General features: G+C 40.3%; 1 protein-coding gene across 1 annotated transcript; it reads left to right on the top strand.

Annotated features, from left to right (window-relative positions):
- Positions 1 to 11,230: 11,230 nt before the first annotated feature.
- Positions 11,231 to 27,062, top strand: LOC111220568 (vertebrate ancient opsin-like). The gene is made up of 5 exons (XM_022743683.1): positions 11,231 to 11,658; positions 14,531 to 14,741; positions 19,898 to 20,015; positions 21,092 to 21,325; positions 26,826 to 27,062. The coding sequence occupies exons 1-5, from the start codon at positions 11,295 to 11,297 to the stop codon at positions 27,060 to 27,062; spliced, it is 1,164 nt and encodes a 387-aa protein (XP_022599404.1). The 5' UTR covers positions 11,231 to 11,294.
- The last annotated feature ends 274 nt before the right edge of the window (positions 27,063 to 27,336 follow it).

Here is a 27,336-nt window from a genome sequence, read left to right as displayed (position 1 = left end):
CAACAATGAAATGATTAACACTTAAAATGGCCACAATAGGTCCTCTTTAATACCTTGTTTGTTTAATATTTTTAATCAAAATGTAAAAATGACAATTTGTGGTTTTGTGTGCTAGCTGTTTCCCCCTGCTTCCCAGTCTTTAAGCTAACAGGCTGCTGGCTGTAGCTTTGTGTTGACATGAGAGCGGTATCATCTCATCCAGCTCTCACTAAAAAAGCGGGTAGGATGAGCATATTTCCCACAATGTCAAACTATTTCTTTGAGTACAAGAATTTTTTCTTGATACCCAATCAACACTAACTGAAGTGACAAACGTTGCATATCCTGTAGCAGTGGCCCCATTAAAGCCCTTGCATGTTTCGCCAGGAGAGCGCATTATTGTGAAGCTGCGACAGCAGGAAGCTCCAGCTCTGACACGGTGTAAAGAGAGCGATCAGTAAACTGTGGCTGCTATCAGGGAGATGAAATTGCACTGGATTACATACATGCATAATTTTTCTGTGAACCCTCATGCTTAGGAAGGCAATCAGAATCCAATCACCAATAAAAATGACTTCATAGACAGATAATTAATTATAATAAATAGCTATTGGAGGAAAATTCATGATAAGTATCAACATTGGGATTCGATTTTGTGGAAATTTCTAGGATTATAACTTTAAAGGGTTTACAGTTGCTTTAACAGATGTTACTGTATTAGTTTACCTTTGCCTCACCCAAATATCAAGCAAAGACTGACCACAGGAGGATTAATTAGATTTTTTTATGCAGACATTTCTGCCACACTGTAACATGTAACACATACCTGCTCTATACATAAGCGGGATAGCAAGAAGTAAGACAAGAGTAACTTTTTCCTTATAATAGGAAGTGATCCGACATTTACAGACATGCCCCTGGAGAGTAGTTTGGAAAGGTCAAACCACTGCAACACCAGTGGAGGCTCGCCTGCAAGAGTGTCACATTACACCAAATGAACAGCATAATGCTGTGCTCTCTGATTCAGCATAGTGCTAAAAGGTTACAACAAATGAACAGTCTAACACCAGAGTCATTTATCTGTGCAGTCACAAAGGTTGCTGCGGCTTCATGGGACTGTTGCATATTGTTAGCATGTGCAGAGAACATCTGGCATTGTGTACAATTACAAAAGAGCAATTAGCATTTATATAGGTTCCAAGTGTGGCAGGGGAACATGATTAAGATAACTACAGGAGAGGTAAAGGCTGAGGTCTGGTTTCCACCGACGTGTGCGACTTAATGAGAGCGTTCAATTATGTCCCACTTTGCTATTATGCCACTTTTCCCTTCAGACCAATTAACACATGTTGATGAACATGACATCTAATAGTATAGAATGAAAATTAGACAAAGGAAAGAATTTGAACTTTCACAGCTTTTCATATCTTATTCATGAAAGAAATTTAGTTGCTGAGATTGTGATTTACACTCATGTGGTCTGCAAGAGTGGCACAATCAGATTGCTTCCTGTGGCCCGTAGCCTCGCTTCCATCTTCTATGGCTGGACCAATAAACTAATGGGGGGATAAATGCCAGTCCATTTCCCTTACCTGCGTCTTCTTGGAAAGGCGCTGACAATTATCAGTCGTCTCCTGATGGGGGGTTGTCTGGGCCTCTCATGTGGCAGATAAGAGAGTAGGCAAATAAACTGGGGGAGAGAAACGTGTAATGTCATTCGGCTGACTGGCATATGAAGAAAGGTCCCAGGATGAGTGTCATCAAAACAAGTCAACAAATTTTCTTCCGTCACCCCCTCCCCCCCATTCCCAGACCAGATAGACACACAGTCAGGGCCATGGCTGTTTGATCTCTGAAAGGTCCACAGAGTGGAAGAAATTAGCTCGGGCTGAAGGTGCAGAAATGATATTGACACGCTGTCGTAGGTCATCTTTGCTTCACATAGGCCTGCAAACTCAATAGGTGTTCATTCAAAGGGAGAGAAATCAGGGCGATGAGTACAAAGCCAATTTGATTTGGATGACTCTCCTTGGGTGATCTGCAGCGGCAGAGTCAAGTCGAAGTTCCCTCTACCGAAACTTTCAGATTCCAGATAAATAATGAGGCACGTTGTTACAAAATCAGAGGAATTGATTTGTTTTCAGGGTTTCAGGTCAGTGTTTACCGGCCTGTGTGCACGCTGTCTTTTAAAACTGACATTCTGCGTCCTATGAGCTCACTCTCAATGAAGCTGTTGTGATGTGTCGTCCTCCTTATCTCGTCTTTGTCACTCTGGATCACACACGTGAAATGATAAGCAGAGCTGTAGCTAGGGTTTAGAAATACTGAGGTCGTGAGTCCGAGTCCCCCAAATCGTTTTTTTTTATTTATTTTTTTTTATTACAGTGGAAACCATTTAAAGTGATCACATCTGTCCGGGTCAAATTGATCACTATAAGCAAAAATGAATGGTGTTTTTTTTTCTTTTTCTTTATTTAATTTCTCATCTAATTGACGATTGTATATTTATTGCATTTCTTATATTTACTGTTGCTGTTTACTGATTTAAAGATAAAATTACATAAACTCCTCCTGTTCCAAGCCTAGTCTAAATAGTCAGGGTGAAGTCATTACACTCCACTCACCTAACATACCTGCTGCAACATCTCACCGCCTGCGTTCATGGTAAACACAAAGCAAGTAGCTGTAAGTTGTGATTCTGAAATGATGTCTTTTTGGAGTGAAGTTGAGAAACTTTAACTTAAAAACTTAAATTCACAATGTTTAAGTTTTTATTTGTGCAATATAAACGCCTCAGGTTCTGCTTAAAGTGCAAAAAAAATTTCCAGGAGAAATGCGGAGGGCATTACCTCAGTGTTCTCCATGTTAACCATGGCCTTGATGATAAGGTGAATGCACAAAAATACACATAACAGCTAATGTGCAAGACACACACCCACACACACAGTCTCAGCTGATGACAGCGAGGATAAATTCAGGGAACTTTCTGCTGAGTCTTTCATGATCCATTAGGTCAAGATAAACCAGACATTACTCATGTTACTATTCTTTCTTTGAGCATTTTCCCGCCTTTTGTCTCCTTTTATCATACTTCATTAAATTTGCTGTAACTATAATTTTATGTATTGCTACAGGATGTCAGATAAGCTTTTCTTTTTCGGTAAAAATGTTCACTTTTTTTTTTTTTAAATAAAAGGGCAGAGGAGACACATAAATCTTCAAACAGTGAGGCTTCGACACTTTCTGGCATTTTTTCAAGCTTGCCAAAAAGATTCCCATTTTGAAATATGCGGTTATTGGAGTTCTGGGAGTTGTGTGAAATTTAATAGAAAAGAAGTTATGATTTGGATTTAAGAATCCAAACACGATTATTTCTGATTCCTGGATATTTCCTGTATATATCCCAGTGTATGAAATGTAAATACTCAGACTCATCCCTCTGAACCTCACCGGGGACCGCTTTCTTCCCAACAACTTTTTCAACACACACTAAAGATGAGCACGGGTTGCATGCTGCACGCTAATAGCACAACGATAGCATTTCAAAGGACACATTTAACAGCTGCTGATTATCAGATTATTCCCAGATCATTTCAAATGAGTAAAACCTAATCTACAAATCAATACCTGGAGGTGACCTGTAATTATACAGATCTTTTCTCCAACTGGCTCTGCCTTTCATTGTGGCTCTGTAATTGATTTTTATAGTAAACATCTCTCAAGGTGTAGACATATTTAGCAAGGTTAGACGCATGAACAGTCACACCCAATCATGGGGGCGCGGTGTCCGTAGTGTGAATCATCCCTCTTCCAAATGGTGTCACTTTAGACACCTAATGATATTTGTGTCTAAAGAAAACAGGTAACCCAGGAGGGATTGCTGGGAGGATTTGTGTGTAATCAGTGTGTGTTCTTGTGTCTTGGGGGGCTTTGCAATTCCCCGGTGAGCCTGCTTTTAGTTCACATAGCGGACCATCCAGTGGAGCCTTGAGAGTAATCAAGGTAAGACCTTCCACTAAGTCATTACTCAAAACTCTGCATTCTTGGAAAAGTGCAGAGTTGTGAGGAGAATGGCAGAGGTCAATGCACCAAGTCCGCGGTGGCTGGTGGGAATTATCGATCTGCCTCGTTGCAATTTCACGAAGAATGAAATTAGCGTGACCTCCGTTTGACAGCCGTATGCCAAAGATAGGGGAACATCATATCTATCACTTAGGACTGATCTGCAGCTGGAGGGAAAGAGGTGAACTGTAATATTAGCACTCAATTAAATCATAATCAGGACTGAACCTTTCTAAAGATGGTGCATGTTGCATCTAAAGACTCTAATATGTTGCCAAATTAATTGCATCATTTAGTGTTGAGTCTATAAACAAATGAGACAAGCTAATATGTTTCTATAAGCCTCAATGCTTTTTGTCATGAAGAGGAAGTTGTTATTTGTCAGACTCACCAACAACATCACCACTTTGCTTTTTATTTGGCTGTACTGAAAATATAGACTTGAAATACAGACTTGTTGAAAATAGGTTAGAAGCCATATTTTGTGCCGAAAGACAGAGTCACATTATTCTGTGAGGCAATAAAGTAGATTTTATTTTCAAAGTCTTACCTGAAGGTACACCATAAAAATTGCAATTTTCAACAGCAGCTGTCACTGTCTTTGAGGATGTTTGACAATTAAATTAAAGTATGAAACTGGCTTTTCTTTTTCTTTTTTTTTCTTAACAAATTCCATGAAAAGATCAAAACTAACCTAAACCACCCCTGTCTGTGGCTACCAGCCCCAAACCCACTGGCTCCTTTCAAAGATGTAAATCTTTAAAGGGGCTGTTTAAAAGTTTTCTCTGAACGTGTCTTCTTGCCAGGAGTGGGTGGTGGTGGTGGAGAGCTTCGCAAATCTTTGCATTTACAAGACAAGAGTAGGAATTCTCCCTCTGAGCAAAGCTACATCTTCAGGACAGATTGGTGGCTACAGTGACTCAGTGTCAGAAGGTGATGAGACGAGCCGGGGCTAGCTGGTTAGCGCGCTAACTTCAGTAGAAGAAAAGACGTGATAGAGACAAGAGTTAACAGACAGCTTTTGGTGTGTAATGATGTTTGATGCTGAACTGACAACATTACTTCTAGACTGGCAAGTAAACAGTTGATAATGTTAACGTTGGCTATGTAGCAATTGAAAAACCTGAAAACCAAGTCACAAATATATAGTTTCATCTTTAAAAAGGCTGAGTGATTTCCTCAAACAGCTGGGTGCTATAAAAGTCTCTCAAACAGAGTAAATGGTGTATTTCGTGCAGACTATTTTACACATTTGGTGTGTAAAATAGTATTTACAGCACTGCAGCGATTTACTGTACTTGTGACCTACTCTAAATGAACTACTATGGTTGTGTTCCTGTTAATAAAGGAACATGTTATGCAGTGCAACTGTTTTTGACAACAAATGAAGCACCAATAACATATATCAGGCTTTAGATACACAGGCAACTCTTGTTACTGTGATCAGTTCAATGTTGTTTTTGGTGTTTTCATGGAAAATAAAGGTGCCACCCAGATGTAAAATCTGAATTTTGTTGATTTCAACCTGCTTCTGTTTGTCTAACATAGAAGCACCACACTAATGTGTTGCTCCTTAATGCTCACATTGCCAGTCTCTCCATGGCTCCCCTGGACATTCTTTGAATTCATTTGATTATGCATATGATAATGCACTTTTGTGAACATCAGAGCATATCACTTCTCCTTAACAATAAAGGCATGATCTGCTCATACATGTCACTTGGCAACAGCATGTCAGGTAGGAGCTACTTTTTGACACAAAGCTTTCCAATTATTATAACCCTTCATTAAATACATAAGCACAATTAACGGGTCCGTCACCAAGGGGAGGCATTACCCATGGAGCAAAACGTGGCCCCTCATTACACAACCCCTCCATCACCCAAAATTAATTTTGAATTAAAAGAAAAAATTTGACAGAGTAACTATTAATTGTTATGTCCATGGCAACACAGGGAAATAAATTGGGAGTTTTCACTTACAGCCAGTTAGACAGAATCTACAACAAAAAGCTGCTTTGCCTGAAGTGCGGCAAGGTGGGATGGTGACTGCGCAGTATTATTATTAATGTATTGTTATTTTTGCTGTTGTTATTTTACTGTTGTGTTCCTGATCTCTGTCACCCTCAATACACCTTTCCTTTCTTATTATAAGCAATGCATGACGTTTTCTCTGGCTACAGGGCTGTGAATATCATGAGTATCCTTGTGTAGTGAGCTTCAAAAAAACACCCCAGAATGCGAGCATGATTTGGATGTAATGCATGATATGCAAATTAGCCTTATGGTGCAAATGAGTTGCCTTATTAGGCTTCAGCTCACTTAGTGAAATTCTAAATCCAGAGTGAACTAGAGAAGTGGAAACAGAGGTCTTGTTTAGACACAGTGAGGTGGTTGTAAAACATGTATTCTCCCAGTGGTTGTAATTACTGATATGAACCCTGACACTGGTGCCAGTTGTATTTGATGTGAAAATGCTGGATGCAGAACCTCAGCTATCAACATCTCCTTGCTCCAAAGCCACATACTGTACACAAGTGTGTTAAGGTAGATGTTCAGACTAGGTGTGAGATCTCAATTGTCTGATGCAGATGATGGTATAGGACTTCCGTTCAGAGTGAGGCTGAAATGTTTGTGTGGTAGTTACTGAGTACAACCTTTGAAATCACAACACACATGATCCCTTGTTATTTTTTTTATTTGACTTAAGATAACCAGACAGGTCTGTGAGGGAACTTTAAATACACCAGCTTTGTGTCTTGAATTCATAATTCTCAAAAGCAATGTGGATATTCTAACATTTCAGTTTGAATCCCTGGATGAGTGTATACATTTAGAAATCTAGACATACAGTTCGCCACCAAGTCTCCAAACTGTTCTCCGTATTCCACTATATCATCAAGTAGAAGACTGGAGTGTAGCACACATGTCCAGATTCACCTAAATAAGTCACATGATGTTATCACAACTGTACTCGCACACACACCGACACAAAAGCTAAAGAGCCGGAGGGTGAGCTGGAGAATGGGAAGTGAAATAAACAAGACCTGTGCAGTCGCTTTGTCTCCTGTCCACCAGGAACGCAGAGTCTAATTCAACCTGTACATTAGAGCCTCTGTGGCTCTTGTATTGACTGTGAGAGAAGCCTGGCAGGAAACCAGGGGAGCATGAAATGAATCAATTTAGTTGGAAAGTGTGGGATCATGAAAGGAAGTGTTATGAAGATTATTATTATTATTATTATAGCATTATATAATTTTCATATCACATGATTTTATATAATGTTATATGAGGAACAGTGGCGGCTGTGGGGAGGAGAAGGGGAAAACCAACCCACAGGGTCATGGTATTTTATACTAGTTGGCTACAAACTAGGATGAGGTCCTGAGTTAGTTGAGTGGAGTGCAGCAGCACATTGGGCCACCACACGGCACCATAGTCCCACTGTGGGTCCAGCCCGGACAGCTGAGGCAGTGAGGACCGAGGCTGCACCAGCAACACAGAGTTTTCCATCTGCTCCCAGCGACATCCTGCCGTGACCCCCAGTCCAAATCTCGCCGGTAGTTTAAAAGTCCTTCAGGGCTGCTACAACAAGATAACTGTTGTGTTGCCTAACACAAGTAGCTAGCTACTGCTCCATTAAAAAAAAAGGGAAACTTAAACCCGATAAAGGTCATTTTGGACTTTTTTAGGGATATGTCTATAAGTATATAAGTAGTTTGCAATTCACACGTTATGATTTCTTTTCTAATATACTCCTGTAGGAGTCTATATCACTTCACTGCCAGTTTGTCACACTTACATACAGTACAGTTGTAAAAGGTTGAGGATAAACAGTACAGAGTCTAGACCTGCTCTGTATGAAAAGTGCCTCTAGAGAGCTTCTGTTGTGATTTGACGCCATATAAGAAAAATTTACTCGACTGCAGAGAAGAACAGACCTGTTAGTGTTACTCTGATACAGTAGTTTCCAGGACCCACAATATAATGTACTATATCAAATGTTGGTAATTAGCTGGATAGCTAAGCAAAGCTATACTAATGAACACACTGTTTGATTTATTCCTAACAAATTAGTTCTTGTATTTTTGGTTTTGGAGATGCTAAAACCATCCTACAAAAGCTCCTGAAGCTCCTTATTTTGTTACATTTATATGTGATATCTCTTACCAAGCTATCTGTCATCAAATTCCACTTTTTATCTGTAAAGCAAGATAAACAAACCTTCTATTGCTTTGTACAGTTTTTCATTGAGTCATTGAAAAAAAAAAAAAAATCTGAGCAAGGTCTCTCCCACTGTCAGCACTTCCACACTTTCAATGGCCAGTGCCTCTCAAGATTTACCCTGTGGGCTTGTATTTCCAGTCCTGAGCCTCTGGCGAAACAGCTAGAACCAGCCAGTTCCACAGGTCACTGCCCTGATGTAAGGCTGGTAAACACGTAATAGAGGGGTGGGATGAGATGGGATTGTGTTGTCTGGCAACATAAGGTTGAAACACTGCATGTGCCAAAGTGATTTGATGTTGTAGCCTACACTATGGTGACTTCTTCAGTATCGTTACTGTTTAGGTCTCTGACATTTTAATTGTTGAAGTAGAATATTAGCTCTGTGTTTATGCCAAATCATTTAAGTGTAAAACAAATCAATGCTACTGAAGAGTGAATGAAGCCACATTTGAAGTAAAACAAAATATTTTCGAAACTAATTTGATCTGCTCTTTAAACTCTACTTGTGCACAAGGTTGGACTTGGCAATGGCACTTTAAAACACCTGCCAAACAAAAAGCAGTCCGGACGGACTGCGCAGGCAATAAATCCTCATTTACGTGATGGTCACTGAGGTGTGACAAGCTGGCTTCAGCAAGAGGGAACTAGATCAAAGACTGGGCAGAGATGAAGACAGCGGGAAGGTGGTTCACCTCTCAGGAGAAGTTCTGTGCAGACGTGGACTTGACCTTCAAGTTCTCGCTCAAAGTAAACTTGAAAGTGGAACCCGGAATATAAATGGCATGTTTGTAAGATTTGAAATGAATCTGGAACAAAACTTTGACTCCTAATCCTTTTGAAACTCCTGATCCTTTTGAATCATCACTCTGTGCCTTAATGTGCAAAGTAAGATTACATCTGGGTGAAACCATCGTAATGTCAGTAGCAGCTCTTCAGTGCAACTGGACCATGCACAGTTCATGCGATATGATCACTGCAACACTATTGGGTTCAGCTGGTGGCTGTTTTCTCCAACCTTTGAGCTACTGATAATATCTCAGGGTGATAACCACATGTAACGGTCACTGGAGTTACAGATGAGACAGTTCCTCAATATGATACGCACCTTCCAATAGCTTTTCCTTTCTGTTTTGAAAGATGTTTTAGACGGACGGCTAAAAGGTGAAACAGGTACGTTTGGGAAATGCTGGCAGGCTTCTGAAAAATAAAATCGTCTCCCTTCCCCTAAATAACCAAAATAAAAATGCTCTTGTGTGAGATGCTTCATCCCAAGTTACAGTGGAGCTGCCTCTAACTGACAGCAGTGTGCTGAGGTTTCAAAAAATTTGATAAAATGATACCTTCAAATACAAATACTGCTCATGCTTTGGCACAAAAAGGTGCATTTTTTCAACAACACTCAGACAACAATGTGAAAGGTGTGAAGGATGATGGATGAATGGACTCTTTCTTTCTTTCTTTCTTTCTTTCTTTCTTTCTGACAATAGTTGTCTAAACCTCTAATCTGCAATTGTTAAATATTTAACCGATGAAGTGATGTGTCGGAGTCGGGCCTTTGTCACATCTTTTCATGCAAATTTAAATGATTTCCAAATAATTTCTGTCTTGGTTTTAGAATTTGTGCTTGTTGCAAAAAACATTTTCTAAGACTGCTGTGGTTTTATTGCGCAGCAGCAAGGTGTGATGTGCAGAGCGACGCAATATACATGCTCACTCACCCAGTCCAATAGATCATCTGGTATATGCACACAACTCAACCTTTTCACAGTTCATGTGGGTTTACTGAGCAGTGGTGAAGGATTGATGGCACTGAAGTTCTCTTTGTTATTTGCACATTTAACAAGTGATTATGTTTTTACAGTTTTAGATTGTTTTGAAGACTGAGTTGATTAGAGACTATGCACAGTAAAGTGTGTTTCTGTAAAGCTTATTAGATGGTTAGTGAGCAGGTGGATGTGGTGGTGTGTTGTTTTGTGCTGTGGTGGGGGCAGTCTAACATAATCAAAGTGGTGAGTTGATCTCTTGATGCCACAGTTAGCTGCAGTGAGGAGCGCTATTAACTGTAATAATCAGGCATTTTAGACCTGTATGTCATAGCTTCACTGTGCAGACCTGCGCACATGCACAGCAGTGCGTCCAAGTTGATTAAAAGGCTTCATTTAATTGGTCCCGGTCAATTAACCAGGCACGTGTTTGACACATCTGCGGTACATCTCAGCTCAACTGGTAATATATAAAACACATGTTCTCAATTGTGATGAATAAAACAATGTACACAATGTGACCAATCAGCCCGCTGGGGCGCCTAATTAGCATGATTAATGAATTGTGCACTAGAGAGGAAAAGCCACCAGGTGTCAATGTGTAATTCCGGAACCAGCCTAAAAACAGAGACTTGCTTGGTGTATTAATCAGGCCTGGGGGTGATTATTGGTTCGTGGTAAAAGGACATAGTGGGATCGATCGCAGCTATAAGCTCGCGGGTCCAGCCAGAGTGTGCGTCAAGCCTGGAGACTTTGTTGTCATCAGTTTGGGAAGCGCGCAAAGAGGCGCACATGAGGAGGACGCGTGGCGTCCTGTCGTCTCTCCTTGAGGGCAGCAGTGATGCCGGAGCCGCCTATATAAGAGCTTCCAAGAAGCTCCTGATCAGTCTATCATGCACTTGCTGCCAACGCTTCCCTAGACATCGCCTCTGTCCGCGCCGTGCACCGTGCGCTCCTTCACCGCTCCGCGCTCACATGTAGACTCACGCTCTTCAGCAGCTCAACTCAGGATTTCTATCGGATTTCTCTCTCCACAATGCGCTTCGAGCAACGCGGAATTTTAACACAAGAACTTTGAAAAAGAAGAGTGCCAGGGCGCACAGGAGGCTCCAGAGCGCAGGCAGCATGTTTAACTGGAGACTAGTGAACGCGGCTGCCTGGAAGTCACTCCACATGAAGTTGTGAGTATGAGAGAAAGAGATCAAACAGGATTTTCTCGCGGTTAGGGTCACCAAGCAAGTAGCCTACACTCTGGGCGTGGACAATGGATACTTTAAGTCTGTCAGTGAACGCTGTATCCTACACTGTGGCAGCTGAACTCGCCACTACTGATGACCCGTTTAATGGACCCATTAAGAACATCGCGCCGTGGAACTTCACTATCCTGGCCGTGCTCATGTTTGTGGTCACGATGCTGTCTCTGGGCGAGAATTTCCTGGTTATGTTTGTTACTTTCAAGTTCAAACAGCTCAGACAGCCCCTGAACTACATTATAGTTAATTTGGCCATCGCTGACTTTCTTGTCTCTCTCACCGGTGGACTAATAAGTTTCCTGACAAACGCCAGGGGTTATTTCTTCCTTGGGAAGTGGGCTTGCGTCTTGGAAGGGTTTGCCGTAACATTTTTCGGTAGGTTTACACATTTGCTCCTTTTTTTCTTTCCAAGTAGTACTGTCAATGCAGGGCTGCATAAGCACAACTTCCACAACTGTAGGTGTCAGTGTTGGAGCTTTTTTATATATATATTGCTAAAGATGTTAGATGATGAATTCTCAGCTTTCCATCAGCACTGACTTCAACATCTGTTCATGAATTAGAGCATCTGGGAGGGAAAATAAAAATGACGAATCAGTTCCACTACAACTGTTGGGAAAAGGATCAAGCTGACTGAGGGTCAGTTTGGAGTTCTGCTCAGTTTCTTTCTTGAAAAGACTGTTTCCGCAAAATAAGCAACATACCACTTCCTGTAGTGACAGGGAGACGCTAAACTAAGTTTTAAGAATCGTTAAATAAAATTCACAAATTCACTTTTTTTTGTTTTAGAGGGCAGGAAAAATATCATAATAATAACAGCAGCGATTTTTACAGTGTTGAACTTTGTTGTTCAATCAGATCTATAATAGATTTTGTATTTTCTCTTTAAATCTCAGTCCCAATAATGCAGCAGTGTAAGTGTAATTATGGAGCATATGGCAAACTAAAACCAGAGCACAAGGGTTGGAGTGATGGACATCAGTGTGTACAGTTAAGCAGGGGTTTATCCTATATTCTCAGAATAAAAAACTGCTTAAAAAGTCACTTGTCTGACTCATTGTTAACTTCTGCGAGCCTGTGGTGCAAACTTCCTGTGTCTGATATTTTTGAAAACTCTATCTGCAAGATATTTGCTGCTTGTGCTGCGATGTGTGTGTAAAAACACACCGCAAGCTCAGTAACAAAGCCCAAGGCAGAATTCAAAGCCGTGTTCGCAGCAGATGTTAGCAGCAGTGTGGGACAGAAGCCTCCTCACATACTGTAGTGCATGACTAGCCATAAGTAGGTTACCAGCACCGTGACCGCCAATAACATTTAAGTAAGTCAGTGGATTGGTTTCACAGCCTCTGCTGAAGTTCTATTTAAGATAGAATCAGAAGGGTCCCAAGTGGGATCCTGGGTGTCTGGTTGAGCAACCTGCAGTTCACCAAGAGGAGAGGGAATACTTGCTTATATCAGGCTCCTTATTCAATTAGGTAACAAGATTTGTGCTATCCCATTTTGTCATCTTGGACAACTTACAGTGGAAGTCACAGGATGTTTGTTTTTTTTTACAGACCCTAAAATTGCCAGATTTACAGAAAACATTAACTTATAATAGATCCTGAGGAGGATATGATGAGATTCATATGATTCTATGAGAATATTACAGTATTACTTTAACTTGCAATAGTTGCAATTTAATGAGACAACTTTGGTTTCACATGCCAGACCTGAATTAGGTTGTGTATTAACTGACGACATACAGTGTATCCCCAGGATATAGAGCAGACTTTACGTACTGATTCGGGAGAAAGAAAAAATCTAACTACACATGAATTTTCATGGATAAAATTCATGGTGACCCCTGGGTGCAGTATAATGCACTGAATTAACTCCCAAACAAGTGCCATTATGTATGATTAAGAAGTGTTAAAAAACCAAATGGGTCAAGGCAAAGAGCATCTGCAGCACACAGCAGCACAAAGATGCATTTTTGTTGTGAGGATGAGAAGCTTCCGCAGTGTGAAAAGAAACCATGATGTATAATCAATAGCTCTCTGATGTGAGGCATACATGTTCAAGGAGCTTGTGGTGGAAAGCCACTCAGCTTTTAGCCTTGACAGCAGTTTCAATGATTGACAGCTTTGTTGCATTGGTATCACCTGTATGGATGTGTGTGTGTGTGTGTGTGTGTGTGTGCGTCAGGTGTGTGCGTCTGTGTGCGTGTGCGTGTATGTGTGCGTGTGTGTGCGTGTGTGTGTATGTGTGATTGAATTGGAAACTGATTGAGCTGACCCAGCTCTTCCCCATGAGCAAGATGGATGCTCCACTTAATATTCTGCTCAGGGCGAGTATATTTTCTCTCTCTATTTTTTAGTTGGTCCTGTCTATATGCATGCACCTGTGCTTCACAGACAAATACATTAAAACTTAATGGACAGAAGCAGGATGGTCTTTGATGGTCAGTTTTAGTTTTCTTTAAAAACAAAAAACAAAAAAAACAGCAGTATTGAAGTATTGCTGTTAATTTTATTTCAAAGCCTCTTGTTTAGATATGTGTGACATACTTGAACATCCTGGTTTCCACCTCTCTCTTTTGTCATCTCTAGTGAGCCTGGTAGGCAGACACTAATAGTTCCTGGCTGTGGAGGGATAGTTAATTAACAGGTCTGTGAGAGTGGCTTATTAACATAATTATAGTCTGCTTTTTTTTTAGCCCATTGGAAGGCAGCGTAATGCATTCACTTCAGATCATTAAACTATTTGGAGTAGCAGCACCGCCTCTTCTTTACGTCTGTGCAGCACAGAATAGGATACTTTGTCAAAGTTAAGAAATATGTTTACACTGTAGAGGGAGGGGTTGAGCAGGAAATCCCTGCTGAGTACATTACAAAAGTGTGAAGCAATGAGATTTCACACTCTGGTGATAAAGGAGTGAATCTAAAAGAGATGCAGAAACAAACATTATGTGCTCAAACACTGTTGCTTTCCAGAAAATTATTTCAATAGGTTTATTACTGTGTGAGATATCAAATAAAGAACACCGAGCTGTGATCTCATAGTTCATAAAAAACTGATTCCCGGGGGTGTGTGTGTGTGTGTGTGTGTGTGTGTGTGTGTGTGTGTGTGTGTGTGTGTGTGTGTGTGTGTGAGTGTGTGTGTGTGTGTGTGTGTGTGTGTGTGTGCGTGTGTGTGTGTATGTGTGCTTGTGACTGCTGTTGTCCCGCTGAGCCCCCACACGCTGACCTCCTGCTGTTTGCCACAGGGATCGTAGCCCTCTGGTCCCTGGCCGTTCTGTCCTTCGAGCGGTTTTTCGTGATCTGCCGGCCTCTGGGGAACATCCGACTGCAAGCGAAGCATGCAGTCCTGGGTCTGCTGTTCGTCTGGACCTTCTCCTTCATCTGGACCTTTCCTCCAGTGCTGGGCTGGAACAGATATACTGTAAGCAAGATTGGAACCACCTGTGAGCCTGACTGGTAAGAAATTAGCTTTTTATTATCTCTAACCCGCAAAGATTGATGACTGTTAAAAACCATTGCACGAAAGAGCAAAATTTATTTTAAAGGGTCAATCCAAACAAATCACAATATTTTTTTCTCCCTTTTTTTGTTGCAATTTCTTACTTCCTGAAAAATAGTCCCAGTGAAACCTGGTGACAGTGAGGTGTGTGGAAAATCCTTTTGGAATCGGTACATTTTTCCTGGAAGGACAAATTCCTGTGGAATTTTTCAGACATTGTTTTTAGTGCTTTGATCATCACAAACAGAATTAAATTCTCCGCAATTTTTCTGAGGTGGCAGCACAATATCAGAGCGCAATATCTCAAAATCCTGGCACAAAATCAATTCCATGGCTCAATACCACAATGAATGAGAAAATAAGTTTTCTGCCATGTGGGTGAAGTGACCTTTTAATACTGAAAACTGTAGTTAGTATATCTTTTAGAATCTTACATTGTGCACTGATGCAGAAAAAAAGCTGTTTTTTTTAAGTATTGAGAAATGTTGGTATGTTAGTCACAGCTGCAGTCTAATGTATGTGCTGAGGACCACTATTTCCCCAGACACACATATACACAAGCACACATTTCTCCCTATAATTCATAAAGAAAAAATGTATTCTGAAACTAAGTTTTACTTTCTTAATCTAAAAAAGAAACCAAACTTTAAACCTGCGGCAGTTGATTTTCTGACCACTTGGTGGCAGCCCAAAAACCTGTAAAAACAACACCTTAAAAAGTTCAGTTGCTCTGCTTTGGTTTCCAGCAAACCCCTTAAAATATATCTGGGAAATATCTGGCTCTTCAGCTGCTACATGCACCACTATGTTCACCAGCGAGTCACTAACGTTGCCTGTCTGTTGTTTGCTGTTGGGCAAGTGGTGCACAGGCCTGTTTTCCTGACAACTGCCCACTGCAGCTGGCAAAGAGGCTGATGAGATTGAACCAAACTGTTGAATTATGGGTAAAAGTAAAACGAGCAGAAAGAGGCTAAAACGGGATTGATTTTATGTGGGTTCAGCCCTATGACCAATCCCTTTAAATTACACATTGTTACTACGAAAATATTGCTGACAGAAGCTTTAAATGTAAACCTCATGGTAAACCTGGTGGTTCAATCTAACCTTCAACCCAGAAATACTGTATATTCCTTATTTTTCTTACCACCCACACAGACAGATAAAGATCATAGACATTCCACACTCAGCCCTGTGGCTCAGATCTACAATGCTGCTTCAGCTGTATTAGCTCAAACTGTGTAAATGTGTCTCATGGAAAAAGTCAAGGAACAGGTCGGCTCTAACCTTGGCCCTCAGGGTGCCATCTGGATAATGCTATTTAGCTGCTTTGATCAAAGGCGTGCAGATATGGGGCTGAGTGTTTGCCTGCAGCCCTTTAAGGGAACCATTGCTCAGCGCTGGGGGAACAAATGGTTCAGACAATACAATTAAGAGATCACCTTACGGAGTATCTCCATAAGATGACGCGATCCACCTCCGGCTGCATACAGCACAAGTTCTGTCAGAAACCATTTGGTTAACAGCAGGAGCCCAAACGGCACAGGTGTGTGAGGTCCAGAGAGTTGACACATGCATGGCCTGGCGCATTTTAAATGCCTCATTTATGTGCATGGGTTTATCAGCAGGTACATCCTCATGTTCATCACTGGATGAGTTCTGAATTTTAAAAAGCATAAATGCAGGAGCAGTTGGTGCATTGTCAGTAGGTGGCTTCGTCCTTGGAGAGGGATTGGAATACAATGTGCCACCAGTATACCGCTGACTTTCTTTCAAAGCCCTTCCAGTGCTCAGCTATTGTGGAAGACATTTATTAAAAAGACACACACACAGATGGAAATTGCCAGCTCCAGTCCCGGGAGTTGCTGGGAAAATCTGCACATGAACAGTAAATCAGTAACCCTATCCCCTGCCCTCATTAAACTATCATTATCATTTTTTGGCATGATGGCCTGTTGCCTCTCTGTTAAGTGATGGAAGCATAGACATGAGGGTACATCACATTATGTATAAGACGAACATAATGAGGAAGGTGAGAAAACAACTGGCAGCATCTGTTACGCTAAATGGACACTAGTTTTGTTTTAGACTCAGTCCTTAGACAGAAATGTAGTTTTAGTCACATTCTAGTTTATTCTAGTTTATTTTAGCAAAACTAAAATATTTTAGTTAATTTCAGTCTAATTTGAGGATACACAATCTTTGATGTGTGCAGTTTCTGTGCTTCCACATTTATATGAAAAGACACTTTTTACCTTGTAACAGACTTTAATAGAGTTGTCACTCCCAAACTCTGGCTTTTTGAACAAAGCTTTTCAACTCATCGTTGTTCTTTCTGACCCGGGCTCTCTACTGTCACTTCCTGGTTCACTGAAATTTATTACCTGTCTGGGTTTAACTTGAGATAAAAAGCTAAAACCTTAAAATTAATTAAATAATTCAAATTGAAGATTTAGATGGTAGACGGGCCACATTAATCCTGCACCAATTGCCTGTGAACACAAAAAATAGCAAGCTCAAAGTAATGCTAACATTACCTGAAAGTAAAATTACGGTTGTATGGTAATGTTTCTTTTGTTTGTTTGTTTTTTTTTTTTTTAATAAAAATTAATTATAAGAAAACAAACAGTTAAGGCCAAACCATATCTTATCATTTACTTGACCTACATCAGTACATCAACGATTAGTGCTGAGACTCCATACCAGAGAGGGATCATCTAACATAGAAACACAAACACAAGGAACACTGAAACAACACATAATGTAAACACACTTACATGCAACCATGGACACACAATAATACATATGTTTATGTGGAACTACTTCAGGTGTCTTTACATCTGAAAATCTTCCCATGATAAATATTGTAGCAGTACAATGTACATCTTTCCTTATTAATCTATATTCCCACAGGCAATGAAAAAGTGACATCATAACATTTAGTACAAGTATCAGGATAAAAGGATTTTGACAGGGGATCTCTGTTTTTCCTCACATATTTTCCTCAATTCATTGATTGTCAGTCGTCATTAAGCTCTGTCCTCCATGCTTGTAAATTTCTCTCAAGTAGAGATGTCTCAAGGGAGGAGATCAATCCTTTAACATGGCAATGTTTTAATGCCATTTCTTCTGAGGTGATAAGAAAAGGATAATCGTGTTGTTGTTTTTGAGCTGTATATGTATAATCTATCTATATGAAAAATCTAATTTAGCTGCCAATCTCTCCAATCTCTCTAATGCCCCTACTGACCCACACCCAGAAACCTTAATCTGACCTTCCAGGTATAAATTCTGAGTTACCTCATGTAGGACTAAATAGGGAGAGAGGTTGGTGTGTGTTCATGTACTTCTGGATGTCATACCTTACATTGCTCATCATTAATACAGTGGGGTTTTGACGAATATAACTTAAGACCCAGTGCTAAATTTGACACAAGCTTGTAAGTCAACAAACATGGGACGATATTTAAAGAAAAATAATTCATGATTGCTCGTAGTTGATCTGGTTATCCCTGTCCATTTGCTATTGTTTGATTTGTCACGGTGGTTTTCCTTGTTATTGTCCTTGGTCATGATGAGCTTTTTTAAGCTGTAACAAACTTGATGCAGCATCATTGCATCATAATTTGTGGGGAAAAGTGAATAAGCAGTGCTTGCCCCTCCCCCATCAACACCACTGTGATGCCTTTGAGCAAGACCCTAAACCCCTACTGCTCCAGGGGGAGCGGCTCAATGACCAGTGGCTCACACTGTGGTTTGTACTGGGCAGCTTCCAAGTGTGAAGGATTGTAATTGATGAATGCGATCAGGGATTTCCTGTAAAAGAGAAGGTGTCTTTCAGTGAAACTACCCTGAATTAAATAAGAATTAGAATAATGAAATAAAAAATAAAGGAGTAATTTCTGTTGTATGTCTGATATCAACTTTGTTCAAGTAGTTTAATTTTAGTTTTAAGGCCATTTCATTATTTGTCATTTGTTTTCACTTTGTCATTATCAGTCATTGAGGGATGGACAAAAATGCCAGTTTTATCGATTTAACATGAAATTTATGACACAAATGTGCAGAAAGTGAAGTGGTCTGAATACTTTCTGAAGCAACCGTATCCAGTACTTCCCCTGTTTCTGTAAGAAGTGAGAATGATGGCTGATATAAAATATAAAACCTGTATATATATGTATATACCTATACCTATACCTATATAGGTATAAATACCTCTGAGAAACTTTCAAATGTGACACAGGACTGAGCTCCCCAGTGTAAATGAGGAGATTCACTCTGACAGTGAAGTGGACTGTTAGTGAAAGGGGCACACCAGCTGGTGGTGGAAGGACTTATTCGTTAAATGAATTACATTTTGTGGACTTGTGTGACAGTTTTGGCAGGTGTGGCTCATGTGATTCACCTAATCAAAAATGACAGTTTGGCTGGCGACAGCAGTCATGGAGATGATTTAAATGCCGCACACAGACAGAAGTCACTGAATCTCACATTACTTTGACCTCCACACCATAAGATGGAGCTGCTGAGAGAACTGAATGGTTTGTTCTGTACAGTGACTGATGCAACTCCTCAACAATTAAGTGGAGTTTCCTACCTCCGAGCTTTTACAGGGAGCACAGAAACTAACTAAATGGCCTAAAACTGACACAGGAATATATCATGTTTTAATAACACTACAGACAGCACAACCAAAGGGTGCATGGCTGTCTGTAAGGGTGCAATTAGGAGAAAAATGAGCACCCTGGGAGAAAGTCTGAGTGATTCAGGTGGGCTCAGACCTGCACATGTGATATTTAGATATATATTTAGAGTTTTAGGGCCTCAAGTGAGCTGAGCTATCACAGGAACAAGAATTTACAGAAGCACCCCTCCCTGTTTAGAGTTATTTTGTGCAGTTATACCTAACAATCCCTCACAGCACTAATGTGTCTTTTAATCACAGTATGACACTGCTCGCTTGCTGATGAAACATTGCTTTTTTTCAGTTCAGTTTTTCAGTCTTCATCAAAAATCAAAAGTGGAAAGTTACATTTATGTTTTTGTAATAGTTGATATATGTGTGTTTAAATGGACTAAAAAGTAAATGTCAACCTCTTTTTCTGTCTTGGAACAGGTATACAACCAACATAATAGATCACAGCTACATCATTACTTTCTTCACCACCTGTTTCATTTTCCCGCTTGGAGTGATTTTCTTCTGCTATGGGAAGCTCCTCCGGAAGCTCAGGAAGGTCGGTTCTTACACAACACACATGAAAAGCATTTACTTTCTGAAAATGACTTTATAAGACATTTGTATAAGGTGTGCTTTCAGATTTCACACAAGTGCATTGCAATCATCCTTCTGTCATTAGAAAAGATAGAAACTTGGAAGTCAGCAGCATGGAAGGAATCAGACTCCAGGAGGGCGCTGATGATCCACATCCACTGAGTTAGACTAGTTATCTGAAAATCTTTCTCTGATTAGGGCTTTTATTACATGGACTACACTAATGCACATTTTGCTATGTTTTTGGCATATGGCATTACTCTGATGTGGTTTGGTTTGCTTAAAGTAAAGCTGCAATGTCAGTCTTGAGATCTGAAATATGCAGCTGACATGATAGAAAGAAATATGCATGCACCTCTGGAACTTTACTGGGTTTTGATTGAGTCCACAGTCATGCTGCATCTGTAGATGAAATGTTCATGGATGGTGAAAAAAGAGCATTGAAAATGAATTGGACATATTGGAGCCTTTGTGGGACATAAAGACTATTTCATGGTGGTTGCAGTCAAGGCTGAATTACCAACTGGGGGAGAAGGAAACTGCCCTTTAATTGAAACCCATCTGCAAATTTTGGTGACCTGCTGTAAACGGACATATAGTTAATTAATGGAAGGAGAGGCACAATAGGGGCTTCATCAGTAACAATTAAACTGAAAGGGGCCCTGTAGAGTTTTCTTTTTATTTTAGTAAATTAATTCTTTATCTAAAATAGTAAATATTTCCTGGAAACTCCCTATCATTTAATAAGAGTGACTAGTGACCGGCCCAAAAACAGTATGGCCGAAATAGAGCTTTTAGTGTCTCATGTTGGTTTCAAAAGCTCAGAAATGTGTGAAACACAAACTAAATATTTCAAAATGTCAGAATGAAAATATTCAAGCTTAATTTCTTTTTTGAAAAGTTGACTAGCAGAGCATTGAAATAAAAGAATTTGGTGTTAGTCTTGAAAACCCCGTATTTTTTTTTAAATCCTAACAGATTCTCCTCAACGAGTTAGAAAGTTCTGTAGGGTCAGTCATAGATTTCTCTTTCCTCCAGGTATCTCATGGTCGTCTGGCCAATGCCAGGAAGCCAGAGCGGCAGGTGACCCGTATGGTGGTGGTCATGATTGTCGCATTCATGGTGGGCTGGACGCCGTACGCTGCCTTCTCCATACTGGTCACAGCTCATCCATCCATTGAACTGGATCCCAGGCTGGCTTCCATTCCCGCCTTCTTCTCCAAGACAGCTGCTGTCTACAACCCAATCATCTACGTCTTCATGAACAAACAGGTAACTTTTTCATTTTAGAGGCAAATCTTTGTGTTTTTATTTCAGTCAGCATCAGGGATCCTGTTTGATGTGGTCGTACAGTGCCCAGTACCAAGCTGGTTAAAGCAGTGTAGACGGTAGGTAGCTGAAGTCTTTCCTCTGCCACGTTTCAGACACGTCACTACATGTATGCAGCAGATAAAAGCTGCTGCAGAATACTGAGATGTTTTTTTTTCTTCTGTTGTTGTCGGATGTTAACCTGTCTTTCAATAATTCACAGTCTATGAATAAAATACAATTGTCCATGCATGCCTCTGTTGTTAAAAATACGCCTGCAATGTGCCTGTTAGTCTTCCAAATGTGAAAGGGCTGGTGTTGACCTGTCTTTGTGCCATTTGCTTTGTTTAATTTTACATTATGTTGTCTAGCTCTTTTCCTCAGAGTAAGTGAGACACACACACACTCTCTGGGTAATCACCGTTGACTGTGCAAATATTGACAGCATGACAGCAGCCATTAGAAAAGAGTGAATATGTGCAGTTCTTTAACACATGACATAGGATTGTTGGTTAAAAGGTCTGTCCATATGTTTCTAGATTTCATTGGAGTTATGGTGTAAAACACAGTGCAATTATTTTGACAGCTTCTCTATAAAACAATCGTTCTTAATTCAGAGTAACAGTTTTTGGCTGGACCTCAGCAGCGGGGCTAGAGTTATAAACGCGAATGGCCGTGACTGAGTGGTGAAGTTACACTATTGGTCAGCCGGCCGAGTGTTGGAGTTTCCCCACTGGCCGTTGCTCTTTCAAAATGAATTGGCACAAACAAGCAGTGTTGCCACTGCTACTTTCCATAGAGGAGAGTAACTAGTGTTGTCCTGCGAGCAAGAGGCACACCTCTCTAGTTCAGTGAGTGGCAGAGACACTGTGCTGTGTGAGACAAAATAAGATCCATATCACGGTCATAAAAATGGGATTTTAGCAGGCCTGGACATTAACATGTAGTTGTAATGGGCCGCATTTCAGTAACCATTTCAAACTTGTTCCATTGTCTGAAAGACAGAAACAGACAAACATAAAAATGCAAATGTAAATGACGCAAATGAGAAAAGTTTTATTGGGATTTTGGCTGTATTAAAATACTGTATATGTGAGCACTGAGAGGAGGAGAGAAGCCGTGACTCCATCAAGCAGCAGTTTGCATGATGCAACCTTGTTCAAAAGCTTGGAAAACATTCTCCATCATTAGCGCTCTGGCGGTTGTGTGAATTGTGTACATGACGCACAGAAAGATACTTGTGCAAACAGTTGCACCCTGTTCTTCAGCCAAACAGTTCCCATGTGCAGAAACAGAGCTCATAGTGTCCTTAAGCAAAACGCTGCTGCCCCGTGGGGCTGTCTGCTCCTCGGATGCTGGAGTCACCAGCGTTAGTGCTGCTTTAGGTCTGTTGAATATGAACACGCTGTGTCCAATTTACTGGCATCACATCAGTTTCCGTTACTTCTCGCTGCGTTTTGGAGCCACCACTGAAGAAGACAGTTCATATAAAACTTCTTTAAAAGTTAAAAGTTCTTTAACAGCCTTTTCATGTTAACATGTTTTCCTCACCATTAGCACATTGCTCCACTGACTGTGGCAAGTTTTCAACGGACATGACGGGTTTTATTTTTTCAGTGGTGTTCTTTACAGTCCTGCCAGTATAGTGGACATTAAAACTGTCAAGGCCAATTATGATGAACATGTCCAAATATGGGACTTGCCTACAGTACAATTAAAAGTGATCTATTTTCAGAAAGTGGAATAGTCCAACTATATATATCTGTGTGTGTGTGTGTTTGTGTGTGTGTGTGTGTGTGTGTGTGTGTGTGTGTGTGTGTGTGTGTGTGTGTGTGTGTGTGTGTGTGTGTGTGTGTGTGTGTGTGTGTGTGTGTGTGTGTGTGTGTGTGTGCGCTGGGCATGATGCCTAAATCAGACCCCCAGTTGCCAGGCAGCTGCATGCTCCACTTCAGTGTCAGCCTGTGTCTCCACTAAGGCATTGAGTGGCTGTAAATAAGGACAGCTAACAGGCAGATCCTGGTTTTAACAGAGCTCCCACTGCTTCACCCAAATTGTGCCTATCGAAGTCAGCTGATCTCTAGGGCTTGATCGTAATACCCCTCCCTGTCTCCCTCTCTCTGTCTCTCTGAGTTACATAACAAGGTCCAGGATTTCCATGATTCATGACCACAGCCACTTGTAGTAGTAATCGTTGAGTCAAAAAGCCCTTTAGGATCTACTATGTCAAAAGGCCGAAGGCGACAGAATAGATTAGAAATATCCAATTATCACTTGTGTAGGTATTATTTAAAAATCCATTCCACATGAGGCTTGAACGGTCTTTGATCACTCAGTGCCAAACTGCTTGATCAATGGAAAAGGAAAGGCAGGCGACTAAAAATAAAGCATGTGAGAAAGTAACATTTGAACTTTTGACAGGAAATACTTAATTTAGTAAATTGATGTTTTGCCCGCTGGGGTCTTGATTTAATTGATCCGTTTTGAGAAAATATACTTTTTTCTCCTTCCACTCCCATAGATTGAGTTTCAACTCCAAACATTCAAACGCTCATGCCATCACACAGTAAAACCATACTCACCTTGTGAAGATATTCTTTTTATTTAATGATTTACTGTACATAAATAGATGTAGTAAGTGCTTTCATGTACCAAGAGAGTGCTTTACTCCAGTGTACCTGAAAAGTTGGTCTTGAGGCCAAGGAGAATATATAGTATAACAGAAGCACTCTTCTTTGTGCAGCTCGTAGGTATTTAATGGAATCAAATTCTCAAAAGAAAGGCATTCAAAGTGTTATCTGTGGAATAAAATGTGGTGAAAAGTTTCTATGTACCTTATTTCAATGCTTACCAAAGTACAGTATCAAGATGAGTTTTATAGTCCAAACAGAATCTTATAATGTTTAAAAGGTTTTATTTCAATTTCAATCTCTAGCCACAACAGGCAGCTCTTTTAAATCCAAACTCTCTGATGAACCCACTGTACGCTACCTGCCCAGCAACTTCCCCAATATTTGACCAGATACTCTGTGATTTCCAGCTGCTAGATTACAGGTCAATATATGCTGGCAACTAGCAGCTATAGAGTCAAATATTTCCCTCAGGGGTTAGTGGAGACCAAAACAGAGCTAAAAGGAGAGTGAATATTTGACTTAATCTCCCTCTGAACTACATGTTGGGTAGCTTTGTAAACCCTGTCTCCCCACACATTTCCAGTCAGATAGTGAAGTATATATCAGACCATTTCGATAATTTTCCGAAACAGACGATCCGTCATTTACCCCCACTTCATACTGTGATTGGCCAGCTGTGTGCAGGAGAGAGAGAAAAGCCAGGCGTTGTACTTCTCTCTGTAGATCTTTTTTTTTTCATTTGTTACACAACTACATTATGTGTGGCACCTTTAATGTGAACAACCAAGTGCAATGCTATGAACATGTTGCTGGAGAGACTGACAATATGTCCCATAATCCAAGTTTTTAACGATACTGCGTCAAGACAGGCTTTTCACTCTGCCCTCTGTTCAGAACAACTATAAACATCAGATTTTTGACGTGGTCGGACAACGCGTCATTAGATAGATAAACTAAAGCTAATACTGCTAACAATCCTAATTCCGTATGTGTAATATAGACAGTTGTTTGCTAATACATTTGCATTAACACCTTTAGAAGGTCATTCTGTATGTTAGACACATTGTATTTTTTTATAGCTCATTGTGCTTCCCCAAAAATCAGTGAATTCAGGTTTTAGGTATGATTTTACCCAACAATGTAACATACCTGACACAAAATAGCATTTACATATTCAACTTTCTTCACCAGCTTTCCTTTTTTGAAATTGCAGGGCTCCTTTTTCCCCTTTAGCCTTTGACAGTAGCAACTTCTGTACAGACATTTTGGCGATATCCATTCATACAGTACAGGATGCTCACAATTATCATGGTATAGCAGTGTTATAATTAAAGGTGCAAGCATTAGAGGTGTTGGAAATTGATGCCACCACCTTTTGTGACTCCTTTCAGCTGTAAACTGCTTTAAAGACGCAGATGGAGGTGCTGTATGTGCTGTAGATGTTCTGGGTTAATGTGTTTCAGCTATTCATTTTGCCATTAAGATGACATTTTATGACCTTATTCTCTGTGCAGGAGTGTTTTAAAACCTCTGTTTTTCAGAGGAGGAGGGAAGTGTTGTAAGGGGGTTTAATGACATATTTAAGGTCCTGGAGTGAACAAAGTAATAGAGCGGCCTTTTGTTTTCCATGAGGGTAATGGAGGAGTTAATGCCACACTTCCAAAAGCATTACTGGCTTGACGGGGGTAGTTACGAGGCTTGCGTGTTAAATTAGACAGGTCATTAAGGGTCAGGAATCATGATTTCTCCCCAGGGTTTCACAGAGTGGGAGCTTCAACACTGAAAAAGGTCAATTAGTGTTTTTAGATTTAAAGTAATGTGGAAACCAATGATTGTGGGGCTATTAGTGAGGACCGGCTGACAATGGAAATGTGTGTGTGTGTGTGTGTGTGTGTGTGAGAAAGGACAATGTGCACACAATGCATGTTGTGTAATATAGTCACCAGAGGTGGACAAAGTGCACAGCCCCATTACTTGAGCTGAAGAATAGATACTCCTGGTCAAATATTACTCCAGTACAAGTGAAAGTTGTTCAGTCAAATTTTTACTTGAGCTAAAGTACTGGAGTACTTGATTTTAAAAATACTTAAGTATTCAAAAGTAAATCTTTTTAATGTCAACACATTGTGGTATTGTTCCACAGTGTATTTACAGAACCTTATCATTAGTAAAGTATGTATCTATCTATCTATCTTATCTAACCTAGCAGCATCAGGACACTGCTGAGTTCAAACTGAGCCATTCAAAAATGCAGCAGCGCAACATGACTGACAGTGAAGGAGGTGGCTATGATTGTTTTTCTCCTGTTACAAACACAGTCTATGGTCTATCACATTTTTCAAAATAAAATAAAATAAATTCCACTGACTAAACGCTGCTTCAAAGTAATGAGTACTTCATAGAAATATAGTGGAATCAAAAGTACAATATTTTACAGTGGCCCTGAGAGCTCAACACACTGCAACTTAAGAAAACACATAAATATACAAATGCGCTGCGTATTCAGAAGAAATCTTCATCAATTTAACAACACATGCGCTGCAAAAAATTGCAATGTGTGCTAATTATTAGTATTAGACATTAGTTTATATTCTGGAATTAGTGATGTTATGCACAGCGCTCAACAGGTTTTATACACTGGAACAAAAAAAGTTTAAAATAAAATAATACGTTAAGAGCTAATTATTAATATTATTAGTATTAGTATTAGTATTAGTATCTAAAAACAGACTTTTTTCATGTCCTTTAAACAAGATACCTAAAATGTTGTAATTTCAACCAATTTTAAGATCATTTCAAGCTAACTGTTTTCAATTCACTTGTTTTCTGCCCAGTTCAGGAAGTGCCTAATCCAGCTCTTCACTGGTATGGGGACTATACCAGACAGCAACCTGAACCAGACCTCAGAGCGACCCGGAATAACTGCAGAGAGTCAAACAGGAGAAATGTCAGCCATTGCAGCCCGCATCCCTGTGGGTGGCACTGCATCGCCCAGGTCTGATGATTCTCCGACCGACTGTGGCTCGTTTGCTCAGCTGCCCATCCCAGAGAACAAAGTGTGTCCAATGTAACAGTAAACCTCGTCCCAGTAGATGTCCTCTTACCGTCCTCTGACCCCGAGAGTCCATTATAACCTCCTGTGATCTAGATGCAGTGTGTTCCTGAAACTGTTCGGACATTTACAGGACTTTGTTAATTTCTTGGAGAGATTGAGGGTGCAGTGTGAACAACAGAGAGTCAACTTTTGATGGGTTTTCATAGTGGACGCTTCTAGCACATTTTTTATATTTCACTTGCAAATGTAAGTAAGGATAGAGACTAAACTTAAAATACAGTTTTGTGCTC

Source organism: Seriola dumerili, unplaced genomic scaffold (genome assembly GCF_002260705.1).
Source record: "Seriola dumerili isolate Sdu_G_001 unplaced genomic scaffold, Sdu_1.0 BDQW01000073.1, whole genome shotgun sequence".
NCBI lineage: Eukaryota > Metazoa > Chordata > Actinopteri > Carangiformes > Carangidae > Seriola > Seriola dumerili.
The sequence above is the reverse complement of the archived record's forward strand: the minus strand, read 5'-3'. Positions and strand labels throughout refer to the sequence as shown.